The 23,148-nt window shown below is 36.1% G+C and overlaps 1 protein-coding gene across 4 annotated transcripts in view; it reads left to right on the plus strand.

Annotated features, from left to right (window-relative positions):
* Positions 1 to 23,148, plus strand: part of LOC114103948 (cyclic AMP-dependent transcription factor ATF-7) — a 101,870-nt gene that overhangs the window by 19,614 nt on the left and 59,108 nt on the right. For all 4 annotated transcript variants that reach the window (XR_011707078.1, XM_071609803.1, XM_027949832.2 and 1 more), the window contains exon 2: positions 4,354 to 4,422. Coding sequence is in view for 3 of the 4 variants with exons in the window: in XM_071609803.1 (XP_071465904.1) it covers positions 4,375 to 4,422 (48 nt within the window). In the remaining variant the exon portion in view is untranslated. The remainder of the gene's footprint in view (positions 1 to 4,353; positions 4,423 to 23,148) is intronic.

The raw sequence follows: 23,148 nt of genomic DNA on the forward strand, positions 1-23,148 counted from the left end.
TATGTATTCCTAAAAGTTGCCTCTTCTGCTGTATTTGTGATTGACATGCTGTTGTGCCGGAACATATATCTTTTTTTAATACTTTTATTTTATTTATTTATTTTTATGTGGTGCTAAGGATTGAATCCAGTGCCTCACATGTGCTAGGCAAGTGCTCTACCACTCAGCCGCAACTTCAGCCCCTGGAATGTGTATCTTGACAGTTCTGGCTGAGGTTTTGTTAGAGGTTTAATTAAGCATTAACTTTTCTATGTCTGTGTCTGTGTCTGTGTCTGTGTGTGTGTGTGTGCGCGTGTGCGCGCGCGCTCGCGCCACACTCACGTGTAAGATGATGGTGGGAATTGAATCCAGGGATGCTCTACCACTGAGCTCCATTACCAGCCCTTTTTATTTTTTATTTTGAGACAGGGTCTTGCTGACTTGCTAAGGCTGGCCTCAAACTTGTGATTCTCCTGCCTTAGCCTCTTGTTTTTTTTATTTTTAGGTTCATTTTACTTGGCACTTAATAGTTCCATAGTAGTGTTTTTTGAATGAAGGAAGAAAGGATAATCTAATCCCCTTTTAGATTTCTATGAATCTTTGGTATTTATGGTATATATGCCCTGTCGTTATACCTAGTGATGTTTGCTTTTGTCATTAGAACAGGCCCTTGGTTGTATTTGTATGGGGCTTGGATTCCATATTTAAGAATTGGGCCATCTTATTAACACCAATTTGTTACTAAAGAAATTATCACATCGTAACCAGATTCAGAGAATTAACTTTGTAACCCTTAGTTACAGACTCTATCCTCAATTCTATTAAAAACAAAAACTAAAAGAGATAGATAGATCTATATATACAAAAAAAGAGAATCTGTTTTTTCATTTGTATGTTGACGAATTAGGATCTACCTCTACCTCTGACAAAACTATTAGACATAGGCTTTTGGAAATTATCTCAGTTATTAAAAAGTTATGCTCTAAACATTGTGTTTTTTTTTTTTTTTTAACTTTTTTCACAGCAATCCGATAACTTTCTCTTTTTAATAAATCCTAAATTTTATCATTTTTGCCTTCTGGCTTCACTGAGTACCTCAGCCTTTCCTCTATACACCTTGATCTCTTGGACGGCCTTTCAGTGCATCTTTGTTTTCCAGTTCTTCTCCTTGCTGAAAGCATTTCACTTACCCTTGGCAGTACCTCTTAATGTATGTGTATCCCTGTCCTGTTATTTATTGTTTAGTTCTATAAAATGCTTGTGTTTCATCCTAAAGAAATAGATCGAGATGACAACACACTGTGAGTGCTATACCCAGATACATGATCTACTTTGTCAAGCAGTAGTGTCAGTGTCATTATTGAAGATTTCATTTTTTGTCTCCTGTTTATCCTACAGAAATGCGTAGCTTTTTGTTTTTGAAAGAGCATCAGTTTGACCTAACAATTAAAAATTTGTTTTCAGTATCAGATAGAAATAAACCAGCAAGATTCTTTATATTAACAAATTGATGCAGGAGAAATTTTAAAAATAGAAATGTTTGTTGGATTTATTTATTTTTTAATGGATGGACAGATCATTCTGATTGTTAAGTATTTAAACTTTCTTTAAAACAAGAAATATGGAAATTACATAGGGCAAAAAATTAAGGGAATGATTTAAGAATAACTGTGGGTATTTAAGAAAAAAAGCCTTCTTCCTCCCATTGTTATCTCCCTTTGGTGAAAACGGTAAAACAAAGGCCAGCAAATTGGGAAGGAAGCAGGAAATCCTAGTTAGTGAATGTCAGTTGAATATTTAAGACCAGTGAAAATGCTTACTTCTGTTAGATTTTAATGCTTTTTTTTCCCCCAAAGTGTTTTTTTCTCTCCCCCCCACCCCCGCCCTTTTTTTCTTTTCAAAAGACATATTTGTTTGTTTCTTTCTTTTTTCCTTCTTTTTGGCTGGGGATGGAAGGACTCAATTTTCTTATCTCTATTTCCTAATAATGATGCCATTAAATAAAACCCAGAAGCCATATATTGTGGAGTGATTGTGAAAAGCCAAGTTAAGTTTGAATTTTGTGGTTCTATGGAAATCATTCCAAAATTTATTTAATCACTTTGTATGCCAGTGCTGTCCCCTTCTCAGCCAGAACCCATTTCTTCCTCTAAGTAAATAGAAAAATGAGAACATTTAGGTCCAAATATCAGAACCAAGATAAAAAATAAGGCATTTTGCGTGGTTCTTGTGTCTATTCTAGCCCTTGTAGTTTACTTCCTGGTTGGAAAATATGTTGGAGGCCCTTTTTGAAATAAAATTTCATTTTGTAATTATATTAGGAAAACAGGTTCTAGGACTAGAAAGTGAAATTATCTGTAGCACAGCATTTAGGACTTTTTCCAGAGGTGAATTGCTTTTTAGAAATTATCTGAATTTTCAGACATAAAGTTCTTGGTCTTTATATTTATCTGCTTTTGTTTACCTTTTTTTTTTTTTTTGTACAATGTTGTGTTTCCAAAAAGTACTAAAAAATCATCATATATTTTAAATAAACAAACAACCCCCCCAAAAAACTCCCTTGTCCTGGGGCTATGTGGAGAAGAATGAAGCTCTCATTTCCTAGTACCCAATCATCAGCTTGAGCTAGCATCTCCTAGGAACAGAATTTATTGAAGCAATTTATCCTGGCTAAATGTGATATAAATCTGTGTACATGTATGTACATACAGGGTCTCTTCCATTACAGCAATGCTGCAGCATCAGTTTCCTTCATGGTTAGACCATGTTCCTATCACATTGAAAGATGACCAAGAAGCCCCTTCTATTTTATTGAGCACCCCACAATTTTAAGCGCTGATTAGTTGTGGAATTGCTGGTTAGACAACCAGAAATACTCGTTTCTAACCCCAGAGTGAGCCCTAAGAGAATAGGAGAGATGTTACCTACCCACCCTCTATGTTTTAAGCATGGTTTTCTGGTTACCAGATTGATTCTAGCATGTTAACTTTTTAATTTAATATAGGCCTGACTGAGATTGATATTTCTGTTTATCTCTAAGATAAAATTTGAAATTTGGTTACAGTTCTGAAATTATTTCCAATCATATTCAAATAATTGAATGTGATTCAATTATTTCAGCCTCTGTTATCTTCCCTGTTCATTTGTTTGTATACGTTTCTCTCTTATGGAGAGATGTTTGGAAATGTCCTTTAAGAGTTTAATCTATAAGGGTATTTTCATCCCTTTCCCCGTTTTTCTCTTCCACTTTTCCAAAATACTGTTTATCTTTTGGGAATATTTTTACTGTGATTTGCATTTCTAATATTTATTCATCTATACCTCTATTTTTATTCCTAGTTGGAATATGAGAAATTTTCCCAACCCAATGAGATTGGAATTATTGTTCATTGACAAAGAATGTTAATCAATATTTTGAGAATTTAGCTTCAATATTAAATATATAATATTAAATATTAAATAAATAATACACACACACATATAAATAATTATAAATTCTGTTAAATTCTTCAGAGAAATAGAAGAGATGGATGGTGATGCTTTTTAGTGTCATTTCTTTTATCCCCTGCAGCAGTACACATCTGTTGGCTGCAACAGAGCAGCCTAAGAACTCTGGGCAAGAGCGGCACAAACAGCCGGAACATATTCACCCAGTAAACCCCCAAAGAGTCGACATTTGTTTTATTGCTGCTTTTAAAAACCTCACCATAAATAGAATCAGAGGCGGGGGGAGGGTACCGATATTTCTCCATTTGCCACAGTCGATTGGTGGGGGGAGGAGGAGGCTCCCAGTGGGGAAAGAAGGCTTTTATTTTTATTTTTTTATTAATGAAAATCATTTCCCATGTAGCCCAATAGGATGGGTGCTTTGTTTTCTTTGGCAATAATCTGGGATAAACGACTCTTGCCAACAGTCTCGTAGTTTATACACCAGGGAGCCAGATTATGGCCCTGTAAAACGGAGCACCCCTCCTATAATCCCTTAATTAATTAAATGACAAATTTTGGTCTTCTCTAGTTCAAAAATATGGCTTCCACATTGAACATTCAGTGGATTTATTGACATAGGGAATTGCACTGTTGTAATTCAGCAGACTAGAGAAGTGTGTTATATACTGTAGCAGAAAGGGAAAATCTAGCAAAGGTTTGAAATTCCTTGACTATTTAAGTATAAATTTTTCTAATACAAAATTTAAATTGAGGGACAGTAGATCACATGCCACCTGTCTAATGGGTCTCCTCAAAGTAGCCTGTGTTTACAGCTTTGATAGATAGCATTCTTGGAACACCTGTTTCTAGGCTTGATATTTTTGAAGCACATTTTTTTGCTCCAGCGTATTTAACATAACTTTTCCCCTACCTCCCCCTCCTCAGCTCCGCTCAGCTATATGAAATATGGGAGACGACAGACCGTTTGTGTGCAATGCCCCGGGCTGTGGACAGGTACGTTTACAATATACTTTATTGTGAATGTCTTGTTGTGAATCAAAGTGGCTGTTTTATCACTAAGGCAAAGAGTTTAAAGCCGGTATTTTACGTGATCACTGGAGGTAATCAGATCAGAGGATTTGCAGTGTGTAAATCCAAGTTATGAGGAAGTGTAGGCACTCTACCGTAATGAAATCTGCCTTGCTCTCTTCCATATTGTTATTCTACTGGTGTTTGTTTTCCAACACACAGTGTTGAAGAATACATGTTGCTCTCTCCTCTTTTGTAAAGCTATCCATCTAAATACAAAGCAAGTTTAGAAATATCTTCATGGATATAAAAATCTGCTTAACATATTTGGAGAGATAGCTGACAAGGTACCCTTCATGTGAACCCCAATTTCAGATTTTTTTTTTTTTTAAATAAGAAAAAGTGTTTCTTCTGTTGATCCAGAAAATCATGTTTAACAGGTAAGGAAGAGACCTATCTAGGAAAGACAAATCTAATAAAGAACCTGAGATATTATAGCAGTATATAAACATTTCCCTTGTCTGATACTATGAAATGCATTGTTCTGTTAGCTGACGTGTAATTTTGTGTGTATATGTGTATAAGTCAGATATTTCTCATCATATGCCTTTTTAATAAAGCAATTTTGATGTAATTGCCTTTTTCAAACTTCTTAACTCTTAATACTCTGTGCTAATACCATGTTCCACAAAAAAAGAAAAAGAATACCAAAAAAAGTTTTTATCTGTCTTTATTAATTTATTTTACAGGCCCTGAAGGGTGACTTTCTGTTTATTTAGAAGTAAGTCATAGGCCTGTCCAGTGACACTTACTGGTAGTATGTAAGATTGCAGACTAGTTCTAGTAAACATTGTAAATATTTAGACAAAAAGAAGAGTTTAGTTCTAGAGATTAGTAAGAATTGGCTGGGCACAGTGGTGCATGCCTGTGATCCCAGCAGCTTGGGAGGCTGAGGCAGGAGGATTGCTAGTTCAAAACCAGTCTCAGCAACAGTGAGGTGCTAAGCAACTCAGTGAGACCCTGTCTTTAAATAAAATAGAAAATAGGGCTGGGGATGTGGCTCAGTGGTCGAGTGCTCCTGAGTTCAGTCCCTGGTACCAAAACAAAACAAAAAACCCCCAGACTACTAAGAACTGGAATTTGAGTAGTAGAAGAGATGAGGATGGTAACAAGAAATGGACAGAGGGAAGAGTCCAAATTTCAGTAAATGCTGAAAATTTCAGATAAGACACTAACAAAGCTATTGTATTCTGCAATATTCAGCATCCTAAGATGCATTTTCTTTTCCTTATCAAAACATTCTACTTTATTACTGACTGCTTGTTTCCCCATGTGGTCTATATTTAATTTTTTTAACAATAGAAGACAGTTAGAAATATAGGGTAAATTTGTTTTCACTTCTCAAACAGCTTTATTAAAGAACATACCTAAAAATGATCCCTCCAACTTTCTGTGTAAATTTAATAATACTATTTACTATGACTCTGACAACTGATAACTTGGTACCCTTTTCACTTCTCTACTGGAAAAATCTGCTTTTTTGGTGAAAGCATTTATTTTTCTGATATTTACCATTATTTTCTTTATTTATTGCTTAAACTACTCAATTTCTATGTCTTACATTAAGTATACTTATTATGCAGTATACATAAAACCATCCAAACAAGGATTTCTCAAAGAAATAAGAATGGATGATAAAAATAAGGAATACACGAGAAAAACATCTCTTAAGCTTTTTGAGCAAAACAGTGTAAATAACATCTCTTCAGGCTGTCTTGTTAAAAAAGAGTAGTATTCACTAATATTGGTGTTTGTTTCCTTGTTTTCATTTTCTCTTTTAAAAATTTTTTTAAAAATTTTCCTAGATGTAGGAAAACAGTAAGGATTTTTGCTTTGATTCTTCCCTGTATTGTTAGGTTTCATTTCATCATAATCCTTTCCTTCCCCTGTTTTTCTTTCTCACTTCTGAATTGTGTAATGGTATTTTGGTTATTAGGATTCATTATAACCACTGACTTACATTCTCAAAGCTTCCTCCAACCCCAAGGGAAAGGTGGGTGTGACACTTGGGGGAATTGTTACCTTCTTGAGAATTCTAAGTTACTTGTTCCATAGTAAAAGGATAGCTGAGTGTAGTGGTGAATACTTGTAATCCTAGTGACTTGGGAGACTGAGATAGGAGGATTACAAGTTTGAGGCCAGCCTTGGCAACTGAGACCCTGTCTCAAAATAAAAAAGAGCTGGGGATGTAGCTCAATGATAAATCACCCCTGGATTCAATCCCCAGTACAAAAAAAAAAAGGGGGAGGGGGATAAAGGAAAAGGATAGAAAGGAACAACTTAAGACTTTGGAGCCAGCATGATTCATTCCTTTATTTTCTTTGCATATCAAACTATTTTCTGGTGAGATTATAGTTCTGAAGTTATATTTAGTCTCCTTCCAAGTTTTTTTTCCAATATTTAGTAACAGATAGCATTAGAGTGGAATCTCTACAAGATGTACTGTGATTGCTTTATGTTATATGAATGTTATACGTTAGTGAAAATCTGGCAGAGAAGATAAATTTAGTTGTTAGCTACCCTTGGCCTGTCATTCAAATTCCTTATATCCCTTGAGAATGGTTGCATTCTTGAGCCACCTAGAGGTCTTAAAGTTATTTGTAATCCACTTGTCATTGACTCAAATTATTTATTCCAGAAAATATAGAATACTAAAAAAACTATATAAGCTCCAGGAGGGTAATAAGGACCATGATAGCCAGACAAGGCTGAGGCAGGAAGATGGCAATTTCAAGGCCAGTCTAAGCAACTTAGCAAGATCCTAGGCAACTTAGTGAGACCCTGTCTCACAAAATGAAAAGGCTGGGGATGTAGCTCTGTGGTACAGTGCCTCTGGATTCAATCCCCCAATACAAAGAAAGAAAATAAGAACCAAGATACATTTTAGAAGGCATAGTTTAGAACCTACTATGACAGAAGTCTCAAAAAGCAGTGGTTTGGGCTGTGATTGTGGTTCAGTGGTAGAATTTCATCTAGCACATGTGAGGCACTGAGTTTGATCCTCAGCACCAAATAAAAATAAAATAAAGATATTGTGTCCACTTAAAACTAAAAACTAAATATTAAAAAAAAAGCAATGGCTTTTACCAGGTAGAGAAAACAGGAATGGAAGCAAATTTGTAATTGAAGAGGCTGATTGTTAAAAGCAAGCAAATAAAACTATGGGAATCTTGCTGTGCACACTGGCGCATACCTGCAATCCCAGCAACTTAAGGCAGGATGATCACAAGTGTTTGCTCAGCCTCAACATCTTATTGAGACCCTCAGCAACTTAGTGAGATCCTGTCTCAAAATAAAAATTTAAAACAACAACTATAGGAATCTTGAATTGTTTCTATAGTTCCCTGCTCAGAGTTTACCCTGTATTTGCCTAAATTAATGTCATCCTACACTTTAATATTAAGGGAAGGTGAAAGGAAAATTCACCTAAAATAGACTGGTGGATTATGCTCTCTACTATATAATCAAAACCACCAGGCTTTCAATGGATACATAAACATGTTTTGGTTGCTAGGTCTTTAATGGCTGTTATTTTTGGATTCTGTTCATGATCCACTTTCCAACAGTACGTCTGATGTGACACAGCTGAGTTCTAAATATGCTGCATGTACTTTTAAAAAAAAAAAAAAAAAGATGGCAGCTAAAGGTTGTACTGTCTGCATTCTTATCTGAAAAAAACGGGTGATAAGAGTTTTTTAGCCCTCTTATTTCTGTTCTCCTGTTGAGATACTTTGTTTCTCTTGAAGTAGTGTCACTTTCATGAGGAAGAACTGTAGGAAAAAGTTTTCCTGCTAAAACCTCTTTGTGGAATATGGTAGAAGGAGTCATTAATAGAGCTGCTTCCTGAGAGGGGACCAGTTAGTGTTAATAGGGCCCCCAGACATTCTGTTGAATCAAGTTATATGGGTTTTTGAAATGTTTATTAGATAGCATCTCTTTATAAACATTGTGACTATAAAATGGCTTTGTCGGGTTTTTTCTTTTCTTTTTTTTTTTTTGTGATGGGGTCTCACTATATTGCCAAAGCGGGCCTCAAACTTGTGGGTTCAAGTAATCCTGACTCAGCTTCTTAAGTAGCTGAGTTTACAGGTGTGAAACACCATACCTGGCTTAATTTGTAATTTTTAATACTTTTGGGGGCCACTTTCACTTAAAGATGGAATATAAAATTATTCTGTTATATGTGGAAGCAGGTATAAATACTATGTTGGTAATCTTGAATTTCAGATATTATTTCATGTGTACATAGTTAAATAATATACCTCTTTTTTGTTTTATTTTTACCCAGTTTTTATTCCTAGGAGTCTACACATTCCATAATCCTGTACCTCCCTCACAGGCATATAACAGTGGTTTGTAGTACAAATTATGTAGATTTAAATGGCCCCTCTGGATACCATCATCAGTCTTTGAGCAAAAGCTGGTCATATCAGCTTATTACTTTAGAATGGCTTTATCCTAAAGAACAGGAGCACATTTCCTCTGAGGAAATACCACTCAGGAACAGTTAGTAGTATCCCATTATCAGCCACTGAGAAAAGTTTCTGTCATAACCACTCTGTATCATCTCTGTCCTTTTAAGGGAAAGTCATCTGTACAGTATGATCCTGAGAATCTGAAGATACCTACTTTATCCCAGAGGACATCTAGATAGAGGTTGAGATTTTCTTCATATCTTTCTGAGACATGAAAAACACAACTAACTCATAGACCTCCAGGGCCTCTTTTTCTCTTCAAAGGCCAAGAATAGCAATGGAGCCCTAGTTGTGGTGAGGTTGAGGGCAGCTTCTTGCACCTCCTTATCTTGTCATAGTAGAAATAATGTTTATGGTACTGTAGTCCTGGCTTCACTTGGCATTTAACCAGCCTCCAAAGCTGTTTATTGCTTCATATCCTCTACCTCCATGAACATTATCCCTTAAATCTCTATTTCTCTGTAATATATGAGGCAACAAATAGCTCCTAAGATTGGTTAAATGCTGGCATGCTGCAAAGGTATATGTTTTATTACCTGTATAACACAAATCTATAGAGGTTATTCCTGTTATCCCAGTGTTCCATTAAAAGGACCATACTGGTACTGTGGGAGTCTGGATCTTACATTGTATCCCTTTGACACATTTTTCCTATTACCTGGCATGAACACAAAATAAAAACAAGGAAGAATGAGTTGGTGCTGATTACTAATTCTTTATGTTAGGGAAGCATCTTGAATTGGAAAATAACGGGAAGAAATAGCTCTGGTAGATAAATGCCATTTGTGGTGGTATATGCTGTGTTTACATGCTATGACAGGTGAAGGTAATTTCAGGCAAATAGATAAGCTTTCCTCCTCACTCTTTGCCAAGAGTTTAAAAAAATTTAAATTTTTATTTAATAATTCATATTTCATTCAATAATTCATCCAGTTCCCATCTGGTAAGAGTGCCTGCATGCTGTCACGCAGCTGAAAATACACTGCATTATACACAATTAGGCCAAATGCTAACCTTATTTTTTGTAATATGTTGATTTTGCAATTACTTTCAGCTCACTCTGAGTGCACTGCAGTTTTATGTAACCCTGTAATGAAAGTAGACTACTGTTACTCATTGTATAGACAAGACTGGGACTGGGGTTTTAAAAATGGAGGTGTTAAGAACAAGGAAAAACTTATGTTGCTTTATGTCAGATATGACACTCTTCTTTTTTTAAAAATTTTTTAGTTGTTGATGAACCTTTATTTTATTTATATATGGTGTGAGAATTGAACCCAGTGCCTCACACATGCTAGGCAAGTGCTCTACCACTGAGCCACAACCCCCACCCAGATCTGGCACTCTTGACACTTGTCCTTAGAAACATTTAGTTGGTTGTTTAATTTTTTTTCTTCTATTCTTTTTTCCCTCTCTTTTCACCTTTTTTTAAATTGGTATATTATAGTTGCACATAATGATGGGATTTGTTGTTACATATTTGTGCATGTACATGAAATAACAATATAATTTGGTCAATATCACTTCCCAGGACTACCCCCTTTCTCCTCCCCTTCTATCCTTTAGTTTCTTTCCTCTACTGATCTCCCTTTGATTTTTTAAATTAATTAATTTATTTATTCTAATGAGGTACATATGACAGCAGAATGCATTTTGATTCATTGTACATAGTTGCAGCACAACTTTTCATTTCTCTGGTTGTGCACCATATGTGCAGTCATACATCTACCTAGGGGAATGATGTTCCCTTTGGTTTTCATGAGACCCCCCCCCACACACACACACCCACACCTTTCCTTTTGGTTGTTTAATTTTTTATGTTATGTTTATTATGCTGTTACTAAAAGCATAGCATATTAAAAGCATCCTTGCTCCTGTCTCCTCCACTGAAAAAAAACACCTGTATAAACCTAATTGGAGCTACACCCAGAAAAATTTCAGCTTAAAACTCAAAATGGGAGCCCAGAAACTGTTCTTAGAGTATTTTTGGTAGGAAAAAATAAAGTTCTGTATCTTTTTATTTCAGTTCTTCCCAAGTCAGGAGTGGGTTTCTTTCCCAGTCCCTTCTTTTCCATACTGCTGAGGTTACAAAGTGCCTTCCTGATCTGAGAGCCTGTCCTTCCTTTATCCCTCTTTGCCACCCTTGCAAAACCATATATAGCCAGGTTTTGATTTACAAGATATTGTCATTATATAGAATTTTTCATTCTTTTGTCAAATAATCTTCCAGCTAATGCAGCAGATTAAACAGCCAATATACTCCCTCTTCTGGTTACTGTATTTCTTTAATGCAGATTGACTTGCTCAGCACTTGCATTCTGAAGTCCTTGTTAGGGCTTCTCTGTATGTGGATTCATAACACATCTGTGTGTACATCCACAGTGCTGTATAAATAATAATAAGTAATCACCAGATGGCCTATAACTGCTCCTCTGGACCCTCTGGGTCTCTTGAAGCTGTTAGTAAAGTCTTCTGGCGTTTTGCTGGGGAAAACTTGTCATAGATTTATTTCTAAAAAAACTCAAACTCACAACTGGGTGTTTAGGACTAGATATTGCTGTCTGTGTTGTAAATATTTAACAGGCTTTGTACAATGACAAGTAAAAGCGCCATTACTAACCACACACTGTGGCTTTGGAGCTCTTCCCTCCCGGCCATTTAGAAAGGAAAAGAAATGCCAATAAATAGTGCATTATGAGCAAGGTGCAAGAGATGCTCTCTGGAAGATCTTTCTGAAGAGAAGAAAGAGAACTTCAACATTGTGCTTGAAGGATTATAATTGGGCAAACAAGGTTTTTAACTGTATGCCAGTGACTTAAAGAATACACAATGCTTCTTTAAAGTTGGGCTTTAATACTTTAAGAAAAAGCTCCTTCAGATAGAATTTAGTCAGATCTAAGTTTCGACCCTTTTTGAATCTGCATAGCCAAATGATAAACCCTTTGAAAAGGGTAATTTCTCAGTACAACAATGTATATTTTTAAAAATTAAAGTAGAACTCATTACCACTAAATTTTATTGGTTTCTTTTTATTTCTTTGTTTCCCATAAGATAACCCAAATATTTTAGACAGAAATCTCTCAAACCTAGGTTTCTTTTCTCTGTTGAGGGATGAATCTTTATAACTTCAAAGGGACTGTCCTTTAAATTGCAACACATGACTATTACTATTGAGTTAGGATGTGTAAAAAGCTTTTCATTTTCAAAATACTGTTTTGAAGAGATGTTGAGATGATGTTTAAATTGTGAGGAAGACATGCTATTAATAATTAATTATAGAGAGATATTGCCTTTTAAATTTTCTTTCACAAAATTATGTTGAGGATTTTATTTATTTATTTTTTTGTACCAGGAACTAAATGCAAGGATGCTTAACCTCTGAGCCACATCCCCAACCCTTTTTATTTTTATTTCGCTAAGTTACGTAGGGCCTTGCTAAGTCGCTGAGGCTGACTTTGAACTTGCAGTCCTCCTTTCTTAGCCTCCCAAGTCACTGGGATTATAGGCATGTGCTACTATGCCTGGCTAAGGATCAGATTTTAAAAAGGAAAACATCACAGAGAAAAAATGGAAGCTTTGAGGTTTATCTCAAATTAGCTTATTCGTAGTCTGGCATTCCATGTGCTATGTGTGGCTGCTGATTCTGCCAGCAGATTGAAGTGCTGAACCAACTTCTGCTCTAAAGGCTAAAATTGCCAGCCATCATTCCAGCTTTTAAATCTTGATTTCCCATCAGTGATGCCAGATTTTGAGCAAACATAGCTTTGTCTGTAGATCCCAAATGGAATTTACAATTCCCTGGGTTGGAAGGAAAGAGTTCTTTCTTTCTTTTCGCCTTTGAAAAACTTGAGTGGCTCTGCAGGGAAAGACAGTAGAATAAATCTGTAGCTTTGGTGTGTCCTTTGAGTCATTGTAGAAGGCTGAGTGCTTTATTCAGCATTCAGCTGATTGGCTGTCAGATTTGCAGCTCTGCTTATCGAAGATGTGGCCTCTGGAAGAACCACTTATGTTATTCTGAAGAGAATAATCCTGTGGCAAAAGGAACACCTCCTACTTCCTCCTAAGGGTCAGATCTTCTTTTGATACTGGGTAATATCCCTTGATTTTCCTGAAAAATCTGTCATAAAGATTGGCACCAGCACAGGTTGCAGATGTGGTTACAATGACAAATCCTGATTCCTTAGCCACAGAGCGAGGTATCAGAGTGATACTCATAAGTATGCCAGCGGCTTAATAATGGTGATTTTTCTGCTGAGACTCTCAGTATCCGTTATAAGCCTCTTGGCTTCTTTTTTCTCTGAGGGAAATAAATTTGTTTTAGTTGTTTGCACACCAGTCACCATAAAATGCCATACAGAGAGTTGTCTTTATCTCCTTCCCTCACTTCCTCAAGCTTCTTTGTCTTTAGTAAATTGACCTCTCCAAATTGAGATCAAGTCCTACAGTTTAAGCTTTCACCTTTTGCCTTTCGTTTATACAACTTGTCTTGGCTCATTGTCCTTATACCTGGTGGGGATTATGTTTTTTTTTTGTTTTGTTTTTTTTTGTGGTGCTAGAGATTGAACCCAGGGCCTTAGATGTGCAAGGCAAGCACTCTACCAACTGAGCCCCCTGGTGGAGGTTATTAACAGCATTTTCTCTCTCTTTTTTTTAATAATTAATAGAATTTATCACACATAATTTTTCCTTTTTTTCTTTATTATTATTATTGCATACTGGGGATTGAACACAGGAGCATTCTGCTTCTGAGCTACATCCATGACCCTTTTTAAAAAATCGTTGTTGTTGTTATTATTAATTATAGTACTGGGGATCAAACCCAGGAGCATTCTACCTCTGAGATAGGTCCCTAGCTATTTTTATTTATTTTATTTTGATTCAGGGTCTAAGTTCCAGGTCTGGCTTTGAACTTGTGATTCTCTTGTTTCAGCCTCCTAAGTAGCCATAGCACCTAGCAGTTTTCCCTGTTATTTAACATTTTAGTGTGTTATATTTGTTACAATTGGTTAGTAAATATCAATACATTATTGTTGATTAAAGTCCATGTTTTTAAATTTTTGTTCTTGTTGTTGTTCATAGACATTTATTTATCTTTATGTGGTACTGAGGACCGAACTCAGTGCCTCACACACGCTAGGCAAGCACTCTATCACTGAGCTACAGCCCCAGCCCTAAAGTCTATGTTTTTTATTATGGTTCATTCTGTGTGTGCATTCTATGGATTTTGATAAATATATGATATTTATCTACCTTATAATGTCCAGAATAGTTTCACTGATCTAAAATAGATGGGCCTGTGCTCTACCCATTTATATCTCCTTCCTCTCCTCTTTCTGATCCCCTAGTAATATCTGTATCTCTTCCCTTCTCTCCCGCCCCCTCTTTCTCTTTCTCTCATTGGGTATCAAATCCAGGACTCATGTTTGCTAAGTAGGCCCTCTACCACTGAGCTATACCCCCATTTTTTTTTTTATGCGGGGAAGGGGAAAATACTAGGGATTGAACCCACAGGTACTCTACCACTGAGCTAGAGCCCTAGACTTCTATTTTTTTTTATTTTGAGACAGGGTCTTGCTAGTTGCTGAGGGGTCCTCAAACTTGGGATCCTCCTGCCTCAGCCTTCTGAGTGTCTGGGATTATAAGCATGTGCCACTGCACCTGGCCTTACCAGTGATCTTTTTACTATCTCCATAGTTTTGCCTTTTAAGAATATCATGTACTTTTTTTGTTTGTTTCTTTAAGACACTGTCTTGTTGTGTTGCCCAGCCTGACATCAAATTCCTAGGCTCAAGTGATCTTCCTGCCTTAGCCTCCCAAGAAGCTAGAAATATAGGCATGCTCCATTACACCTGGCCCTCCAGATTTTTAAAGTTGTAAGCAGATGATAATGTGATTGGATATAGAGGAGAAGAAAATAGATGTGGAAGGCACCTCAGCTTCAAGTTTTCTCCAGGAGTTTATCTAGGAAGATTTAGGTGACAAGCCTTTCTGCTCTCTAGGAGCCTCTCTGATGTTATAGGAATTGGCTTGCCTAGAGTTAGCTTTACTAGTTCTAGGTGTTAGGAGCAAGAACAGGATGAACACTGTGTGAGCTTATATGGGAATTAAGGTATTAGGGCTGGGCAATACAAAAGGATATAGAGCATGTGATCCCTTTTCCTTTGATGAGGTCAGTGACAATGAAACCTCCTTTTCCCACTTTCTCATGGGCAGCCTTATATGATTGAACAAAAAAATACAATTTAAAGGTCATTAGAAAAGACACACCATCCAGAAATAAACCCCTTTACTTTTACTTAAATGAAAGATTCATAAAATTAACAATTTGGGGGGAAATGATGGAGAAATGTATTGAGGCCATCATTTACACTTTAGTATAAATTAGCTTAATGACAGCCATAATCTTGTCTACATAAAGCAATGGAAACTTTAATTTGGTGTTAGGGGACAGTAGATGAGAACTGGCTTAGATGGAATGGTCCCTGAGAAAAGATACCACTATTTATGAGGACATCAAAGATAAACAGATCTACTTTTTTTTTTTTTTAAATGATGCTGAAGATTAAACCAAGGCCTTGTATATGCTAAGCAAGCATTCTACTGCTAAACAGCAACCCCAGCACCATATCTACTTGGTTCTGTTTTGGGATATCTCAGTTTCCTTTCCCAGATGTTAGTTGAGAAGTCTAAATCTTAAGGGTTCTGGTAAATACTGAAACCAGTTTAGTTGTCTTTTTAAATTTTATTTTTATTTTTTGTAGTTGTAGATGGACACAGTGTCTTTATTTTATCTATATTTTATGTGGTGCTGAGGATCAAACCCAGTGCCTCACATGTGTTAGGCAAGGACTCTACCACTGAGCCACAACCCCAGTCCCAGTTTAATTGTCTTTTTTTTTTTTTAAGTCATATCTTCCTTTTTGTATCTGTAAAATATGGATTGATAAAACATGAAGGAAGGAGAAATAATTCTCTAATTCTAGGACTTAAACTTCCTATTTACCTAGACTTCTAACCCCTTTAGTAGGCAAAAGGTGTGTTAGGCAAACTGTCTCCTGCTGAATTATATCTCCAGCCCAAGATCTCTTTGTATAGAGATATTGTCTTCTTTTGTTTGTTGAGACAGGGTCTTGCTATGTTGCCCAGGCTGGCCTCTGAATCCTAGGTTCAAGCAATCCTTCTGCTTCAGCATTCCACATAACTGGGACCAAAGACCTTGCTACTTTCCCTGGCTTCAGATACTGTCTCTATTTCTTCTAGGTTTAACTGTTTATGAGACTCTTACAGTCTTTCCCTCAGTACTAATTTCCTTATTTATTAAGCTAAAATAATGCTGGTAAAATGAAAAGTAGCCTAAGGAAGATTCTTAGAGTTATGTTCAGGATTAACATCAATTAGCTTATACTCACAGGTTGTGTATACATATACACATATACTATTTAGAGGAAATGTCATGTTTTTCTGTCTGTTTTTTGGTACTGGAAATTGATTTCACGGTGCTTTAACCCACTGAGTTGCCAGCCCTTTTTATTTTGAAACAGTCTTGCTAAGTTACTTGGGATCTTGATAAATTGCCAACGCCTTGAACCTGTGATCCTGCTGTCTCAGCTTGCCAAAAATATGGTATTTATGTAGTATACAGGAAATTTATCCAGAGAACTAGGAAGAATGAAAGAACAAAATACAATGAAACTTGTTGAACTTTATGGATATAATAAACAGCTTTTGAAGCAACAATAACCATAGTTAACTGAGCTCTTATTGTGTTTTATATGAAAGTACTTTATAGGTATTATTTTGTTGAATCCTATCTGAGAATTTAGTGTCATCCTCATTTTACAGATGAGAAAACTAAGGCTTGGATATGTTAAGGGTACTGGTAGAAGAGTAAAGTACTTTGTGACAGAGATATGACTCAGATCCAGATAGACTACAGTCCAACACTCTTAAATACTAGGCCAAATCACTTCCTTACTATTTTCTAAACACATGTCAGTATTTACATCTAGCATAGACAAAAATGAATAAATAGTGGGTTTGGTAAATGGTGCAAATGCGATTAGTTAGGTCCAATGTGTAGTTTGTTACTGATCCAAGTTTCTGGCTGCCATACCAGTGAGAGATGAAGCTATAACTGAGCTCTGCCTGTGAAAAATAAGATAGGATTTCTTACTAAAATGAATAGAATGCTCAGACACTACCTCCACCTTAATCTACAGTTTTGTTTTGTTTTGTTTTTTACTCTCTCTGGGAATGTTCCTAATATGTGTCAATTCTCTTTAAGGTAAGCCACTACCATTTTGAAGCAAGGATATATATATTTTTTTTCCCCCACAATACTAGGGATTGAACCTAAGGGTGCTCTACCCCTGGGCTACATCACCAGTCCTTTTTTTATTATGAGACAGGGTCTAACTAAGTTACTTAAGGCCTCACTAAATTGCTGAGGCTGGCCTTAAACTTGTGATTCTCCTGCCTCAGCCTCTCAACGGACTGGAATCACAGGCCTGTACTACCATGCCCTGCTAAGATTTTTTGACCAGCCAGAAATGTAAACAGAACTGGAAAACTAGGGCATGAACGTTGTGGATTTAGCATCCTCTACTGATAGGTCTAAAGAATGTTAGAATGAATTCTAGGCTGGGTTACTTTCTTATTCATATTCTCTTCTTTCACACATTAGTTTTAAGCCTGTAAACTCCTAAATGCAAAGGATGGTGTCACTTTATCTTCTTTTGTGTAGTACCATGTATATGTAAAGGACCAAAAAAGATCAGGGAGTCTTATAGTTGATATTTACACTAAAGGGGGTCTTGCTATTTGTAGTAAAAGAATTCTTTATGTTTTGTCTGAATGTTTTTATCTTCCCCAGGAAAGTCACTTAAAATATACATTTTCCTTATTGATTCTGATAATGATTCATTGTATAACTGTGGACTGCTGCAGTCTGGCTGCAGCAAAATAACCAGGGGGTGACGAACAACTTGAGTACATTGTTACAGCAGGAGTGGGAGCCATTTATTGTGGGACAGGAGGGGTATATATACATTCCACACAGCTTATCTTAATTAGCATAAAATAGATACAGCAGTCAACCAATAAGGAATCTCCACACTTAATGGCTCCCTGATGTTACTTCACAAACTACTCCCCCTGGCAAAATGCCAGGTTCCATCTTGACTTGTTTACAGACCCTAACAGTGGGCTATGTGAAATTAACTGCATTCAGCTATAGGAAATACCTGACTATAGTCTTATCTTTTCTATCTCAGACCATAAAGTTAAATTCTTGGCTTCAGAATCAGAGTGCATCATTAGCCAGTGTCACAACCTACGAAATTATCACTCTGGGTATCCAGAGATCTCATTTGTATTTTTTGCTAGGTGATTCTGATAGATCAGTTAGTTGTATGTGAGTGTGGACTACTGTGTGTGTGTGTGTGTGAGAGAGAGAGAGAGAGAGAGAGAGAGAAAGGGGGGGCAGAAAGAAAGATATGCCAGAAGTTCCTATAAAAGTAAGTACAGGGCTGGGGTTGTGGCTCAGTGGTAGAGCGCCTGCCTGGCACGTGTGAGGCACTGGGTTCGATTCTCAGCACCACATAAAAATAAATAAAATAAATAAAGGTAATGTGTCAATCTACAACTAAAAAAAAAAAAAGTACAAAGAAGAAAAGGTGATTCAGGGAAGTGACCAAAGCTGCAAGCTTGGCTCTTCAAGATTGTTAGACAATAATAGTTTAATGGAATGATTGAAGACTACAATATTTTAATGTTAAGCCTCAGTTATCTCCTTGTGTGTCTCTCTTTTTGTTTATAAACTCACAAATGTTTTTCCCATTGTCATAGTTATTGGAATCAAATGAAAAGAAGTGTTGGGATAATTTTAAAAATCTCAGTTGTGGGGGCTGGGGTTTGTGGTTCAGTGGTAGAGCGCTCGCCTAGCACGTGTGAGGCCCTGAGTTCAATCCTCAGCACCACATAAAAATAAATAAATAAAATAAAGGTATTGTGTCCAACTACAACTAAAAAATACACATTAAAAAAAATCTCAGTTGTGGTATATACATGTAGTTACTTTGTATACTAGAGTGGGCAAATAGTATTACAAATATCTGTCACCTCAGTGAGTTTTTTTTCTTTTTATATAGTGGCAATCTGTGCATTAATTTTTTCATTTTATTATGTTCATAACTTTAGATATTCTTTATTTTACTTCAGTTTCAGGTATTTCTTAGGATTAAGGGACAAATTGTAGTCCCATATTGAGAGGGGAAAATGAAAGTAGTTAACTAAAAATTTCAGGGATCCAGTTGTCTAAATATGTCTTATAAAACACTATATTAGATTTAACACTTAGATAGTCTCTCTTCAGTCTTTCCTTTGCTTCCTTTTCAGGCTTACTTTGATAATTGCAGTAATGGAAAGGGGAGACTTTATTTTGGCATTATTTCACTTTATTACTTGTGTTTGAAACTCACAGGCCTTTTGGAGGCTTGTACTTTCTAAGTATGATCATTTGACTGCCCAGAAAAGAGAGGATTGTATGCACATACACAGCAACTCTTGGCAGAGCAGTGGTTAAAGGTTTGAACATATTGTACCTTGTTGGCTATTCCTTTAGTCCTCAGGGAGGCATTTTTGCTCCTTCATAGACAGTACCGCTTGTCAGAGTGGAAATGGCTTTTTGTTTTTTCATTTATCTAGTAAAATACAGTGGGCTAAGGTTTTTGGGGAAGCAATTTCTTCCTCCACCACGTGAACAGAAGGTTGTGCATAATATCTTTGGAACAAAGGGGAGGTGGTGATAGAAAAACCAGTGGCTAGTGTACAATTGGATTGGAACTTTTTCCAGAAGAAAATTATTTCTTGAAAAGCTGATTTTTTGCCATGCTGGTTTTTAATTTTGTTTTGTTTTAAACTTAGCATTAAAATAATAATGGATACTTTTCTTTAGGCTTACTTTTTCAGGCTCTTTTTCGAGCACTTTATGAGAATAAATATGCAACAAGCTATTTACTTTTACTTAATGATTTTTAATATTTGTTCATTTCTGAGTGATTCATTCTTGGTATTGCATATTCAGTAGGTTTTAATAAACCTATGATGAGGTATATATAGCACTATAGATCTTACAGCTATTTTAGCACATTTATACCTAAGTATTTCTCTTTGAGGGTGTTAATAAATGCTAATATTTTTTCTTTCAGTAATTCCCTTGTTTTATTTGAAAAAATAAAATATCATTTCTAAAATACTAGAACATTGCAAATATGTTATACAATGGATTTTGTCTAACTCCATTTTAACCTTCTTTCTTTTTTTTTAAGTTAGAGCTTTATAATTATACATAGTAGTTGGGTTCATCCTGACAAACTCATTCATGCATGAAATTGCTAATGTAGTTTTTTTTTTTGTATTGGAAATTGAACTCAGGGGCACTAAACCACTGAACCACACCCCCAGCCGTATTTTATATTTTATTTAGAGACAGGGTCTCACTGAGTTGCTTAGCACCTTGCTTTTGCTGAGGCTGGCTTTGAACTTGCAATCCTCCTGCCTCAGCCTCTTGAGCCACTGGGTGCCACTGCACCTGGCTAACTTTAGGGGTTTTGTAAATGTAATTTATCAAGTTGAGGAAATTCCCTTCTTTCTAGTTTACTAAGAGATTTGTTTTTTGTTCTGTTTGTTTGTTTGTTTGTTTTTTCATGCTGGGGATTAAACACAGCGCCTTGTGCATGCTAAGTACATACTCTACCACTGAACTGTCTACAGCTAACCCTAGTGTACTAAAGTTTTGGGGGGATTTTGTTTGTTTGTTTGTTTTTGGTCCTGGGAATTGAACTCAGGCGTGCTCTACCACTGAGCTCAATTCCCAGTTCTTTTTATTTTTTATTTTGAGACAGGGTCTTACGAAGTGGCTGAGGGTCTCCCTAAATTGCTGAGGCTAGTCTCAAACTTTTGATTCTCTGGCCTCAGCCTCTGAGTTGCTAGGATTATAGGCGTGGGTCACTTTATTTGTCTTTTGTTTTGCTTTGTTTTATCATGAATATGTATTGTATTTTTGTCAAATGATTTTTCTGCATCTGTTGATTCGATCATGTGAATTTTTCTTAAGAAGAAAAAATTGTTCTAATTTGTATTAATTGATAGTTATATGTTAAATCAGCCTTGAATACCTGGGATATAACCTATTCAGTCATACGGTGTAATTCTTTTTATGCATTATTGTGTTCAATTTGCCCATTTTTTTGTTGACTTTTATATTTTTGTTTATGAGAGACTTTGGTCTATAGTTTTCTTATAATGCCTTTGTCTAGTTTTTGTGTTAGGATAATTCTGACCTCATGGAATGAGTCAGGAAGTATTCCCTCTGCTTTTATCTTCTGGAAGAGACTGTAGAAATTTGGTATGATTTTATTTTTTCATTATTTAGTAGAATTGCTGGATGTGATGGTACATACCTATAATCCCAACAACTCAGGATATATCTCTACTTATATGTATAGAATGAGGAGAAAAGGAAGGGAGAAAGAGAGAAAATGTGTGTGTGGTATAATATTAGTTACCAGTGAACCTTCTGGGCTTGATGCTGTGCAGTTTTGAAGGTTATTAATTACTTATTCAATTTCACATTGTCTATTTCTTGTGAATTTTGGCAGATTATTTTTCAAGGAATTGATACATTGCATATAGGTTATCAAATTTGTAGGCAGAGTTATTCATAATATTCCTTCATTTTTTTAATGCCCATGGGATCTGTGGTTGTTGGTCCCTTTGCATTTTTTATTATTAGTAATTTATGTCTTTTCTCTTTTTTTCTTATGTAGTAGCCTAGAGAGAGGCTTGATTTTATTAATAATCTCAAAAGAATTATACTTGTTTTTTTTTTTTTGTTTTTGTTTTCTCTTCCTTTCTCCTTCAGTTTCAGTGATTTCTGCTCTCATTTTTATTATTTTTTTCCTGTCACTTACTTTGAATTTAATTTGCTCTCTTCTCTTCCTAGCTTCTCAAGGTTGAAGTTTAGATTATTGATTTTAGATCTTTCTTCTCTCTCTCTTTTTTTTTTTGTTGTTGTTGAGACAGGATCTCTCTAAGGTGCTCTGAGGGTCTTGCTAAGTTGCTGAGGCTGGCCTCAAACTTGAAATTGTCCTATCTCACCCTCCTGAGTTGCAAGAATTTAACAGGCATGTGCCTCTATGCGTGGTCTTCTTTTCTAATGTAGGCATTCAGTGCTATAAATTTCCCTCTGATCCCTGCTTTCACTGCATCTTACAAATTTTTATAAGTTGTATTTTCATATACTTTAAAAAAAAATGGGAGGCAGGACCAGGGATTGGACCCAGGAACACTTAACTACTGAGCCACATCCCCAGCTCTCTTTTATTTTTTAGTTTTGACACAGGTCTCCTCAATTTGCTTAGGGCCTCACTAAGTTGCTGAGGCTGGTTTTGAACTTGCAATCCTCCTGCCTTAGTCTTCTGAGCTGCTGAGATTATAGGCAGGTGCTATCACACCTGGCTCAAAATATTTTAAAATTTTTCTGGGGATTTCTCGTTTGATCCATGTGTTGCTTACAACATGTTTAATCTCTAGGTATTGGGCTGGGGATATAACTCCATGGTAGAATGCTCGTCTGATAAGGACAAGGCCCTGTGTTTGATCCCAATGCCTCAAAAAAGGAAAGAAAAAAAATAAATCTTGGTATTTTTGGATTTTCCAGCTATCTTTTTGATTTCTAGTTTAATTTCATTGTGGTCTGAGCATAAGCACTGTATGATTTATGTTTTTTAAAATTTATTAAGGTGTGTAATATGGCCCAAATTGTGATCTATCTTAGTAAATGTTCCAAGCTAGCATGAGAATAATGTATAACCTGGGCTGGAGATATAGCTCAGTGGTAGAGAGCTTGAGGCCCTGGGTTCAATCCCTAACACCACCAAAAAAAAAAAGAGGGTGGTGGTGGGGAGACAAATGTATAATCTGCTGTGTAAATTATACCCAGTTGATTCATAGCGCTATTGAGTTCATGTCCTTGTTGACTTTCTGCCCACTGGATAATGTTCATTTCTGATAGAGGGGTTTTGAAATCTTCAACTGTAAAAGTGGATTCATCTGTTCTTTCATATAGTTTTTGCCTAACATATTTTGAGTCTCTGCTGTTGGCATATACTCATTA

Source organism: Marmota flaviventris, chromosome 3 (assembly GCF_047511675.1).
Source record: "Marmota flaviventris isolate mMarFla1 chromosome 3, mMarFla1.hap1, whole genome shotgun sequence".
In the NCBI taxonomy this organism is placed as follows: Eukaryota; Metazoa; Chordata; class Mammalia; order Rodentia; family Sciuridae; genus Marmota; species Marmota flaviventris.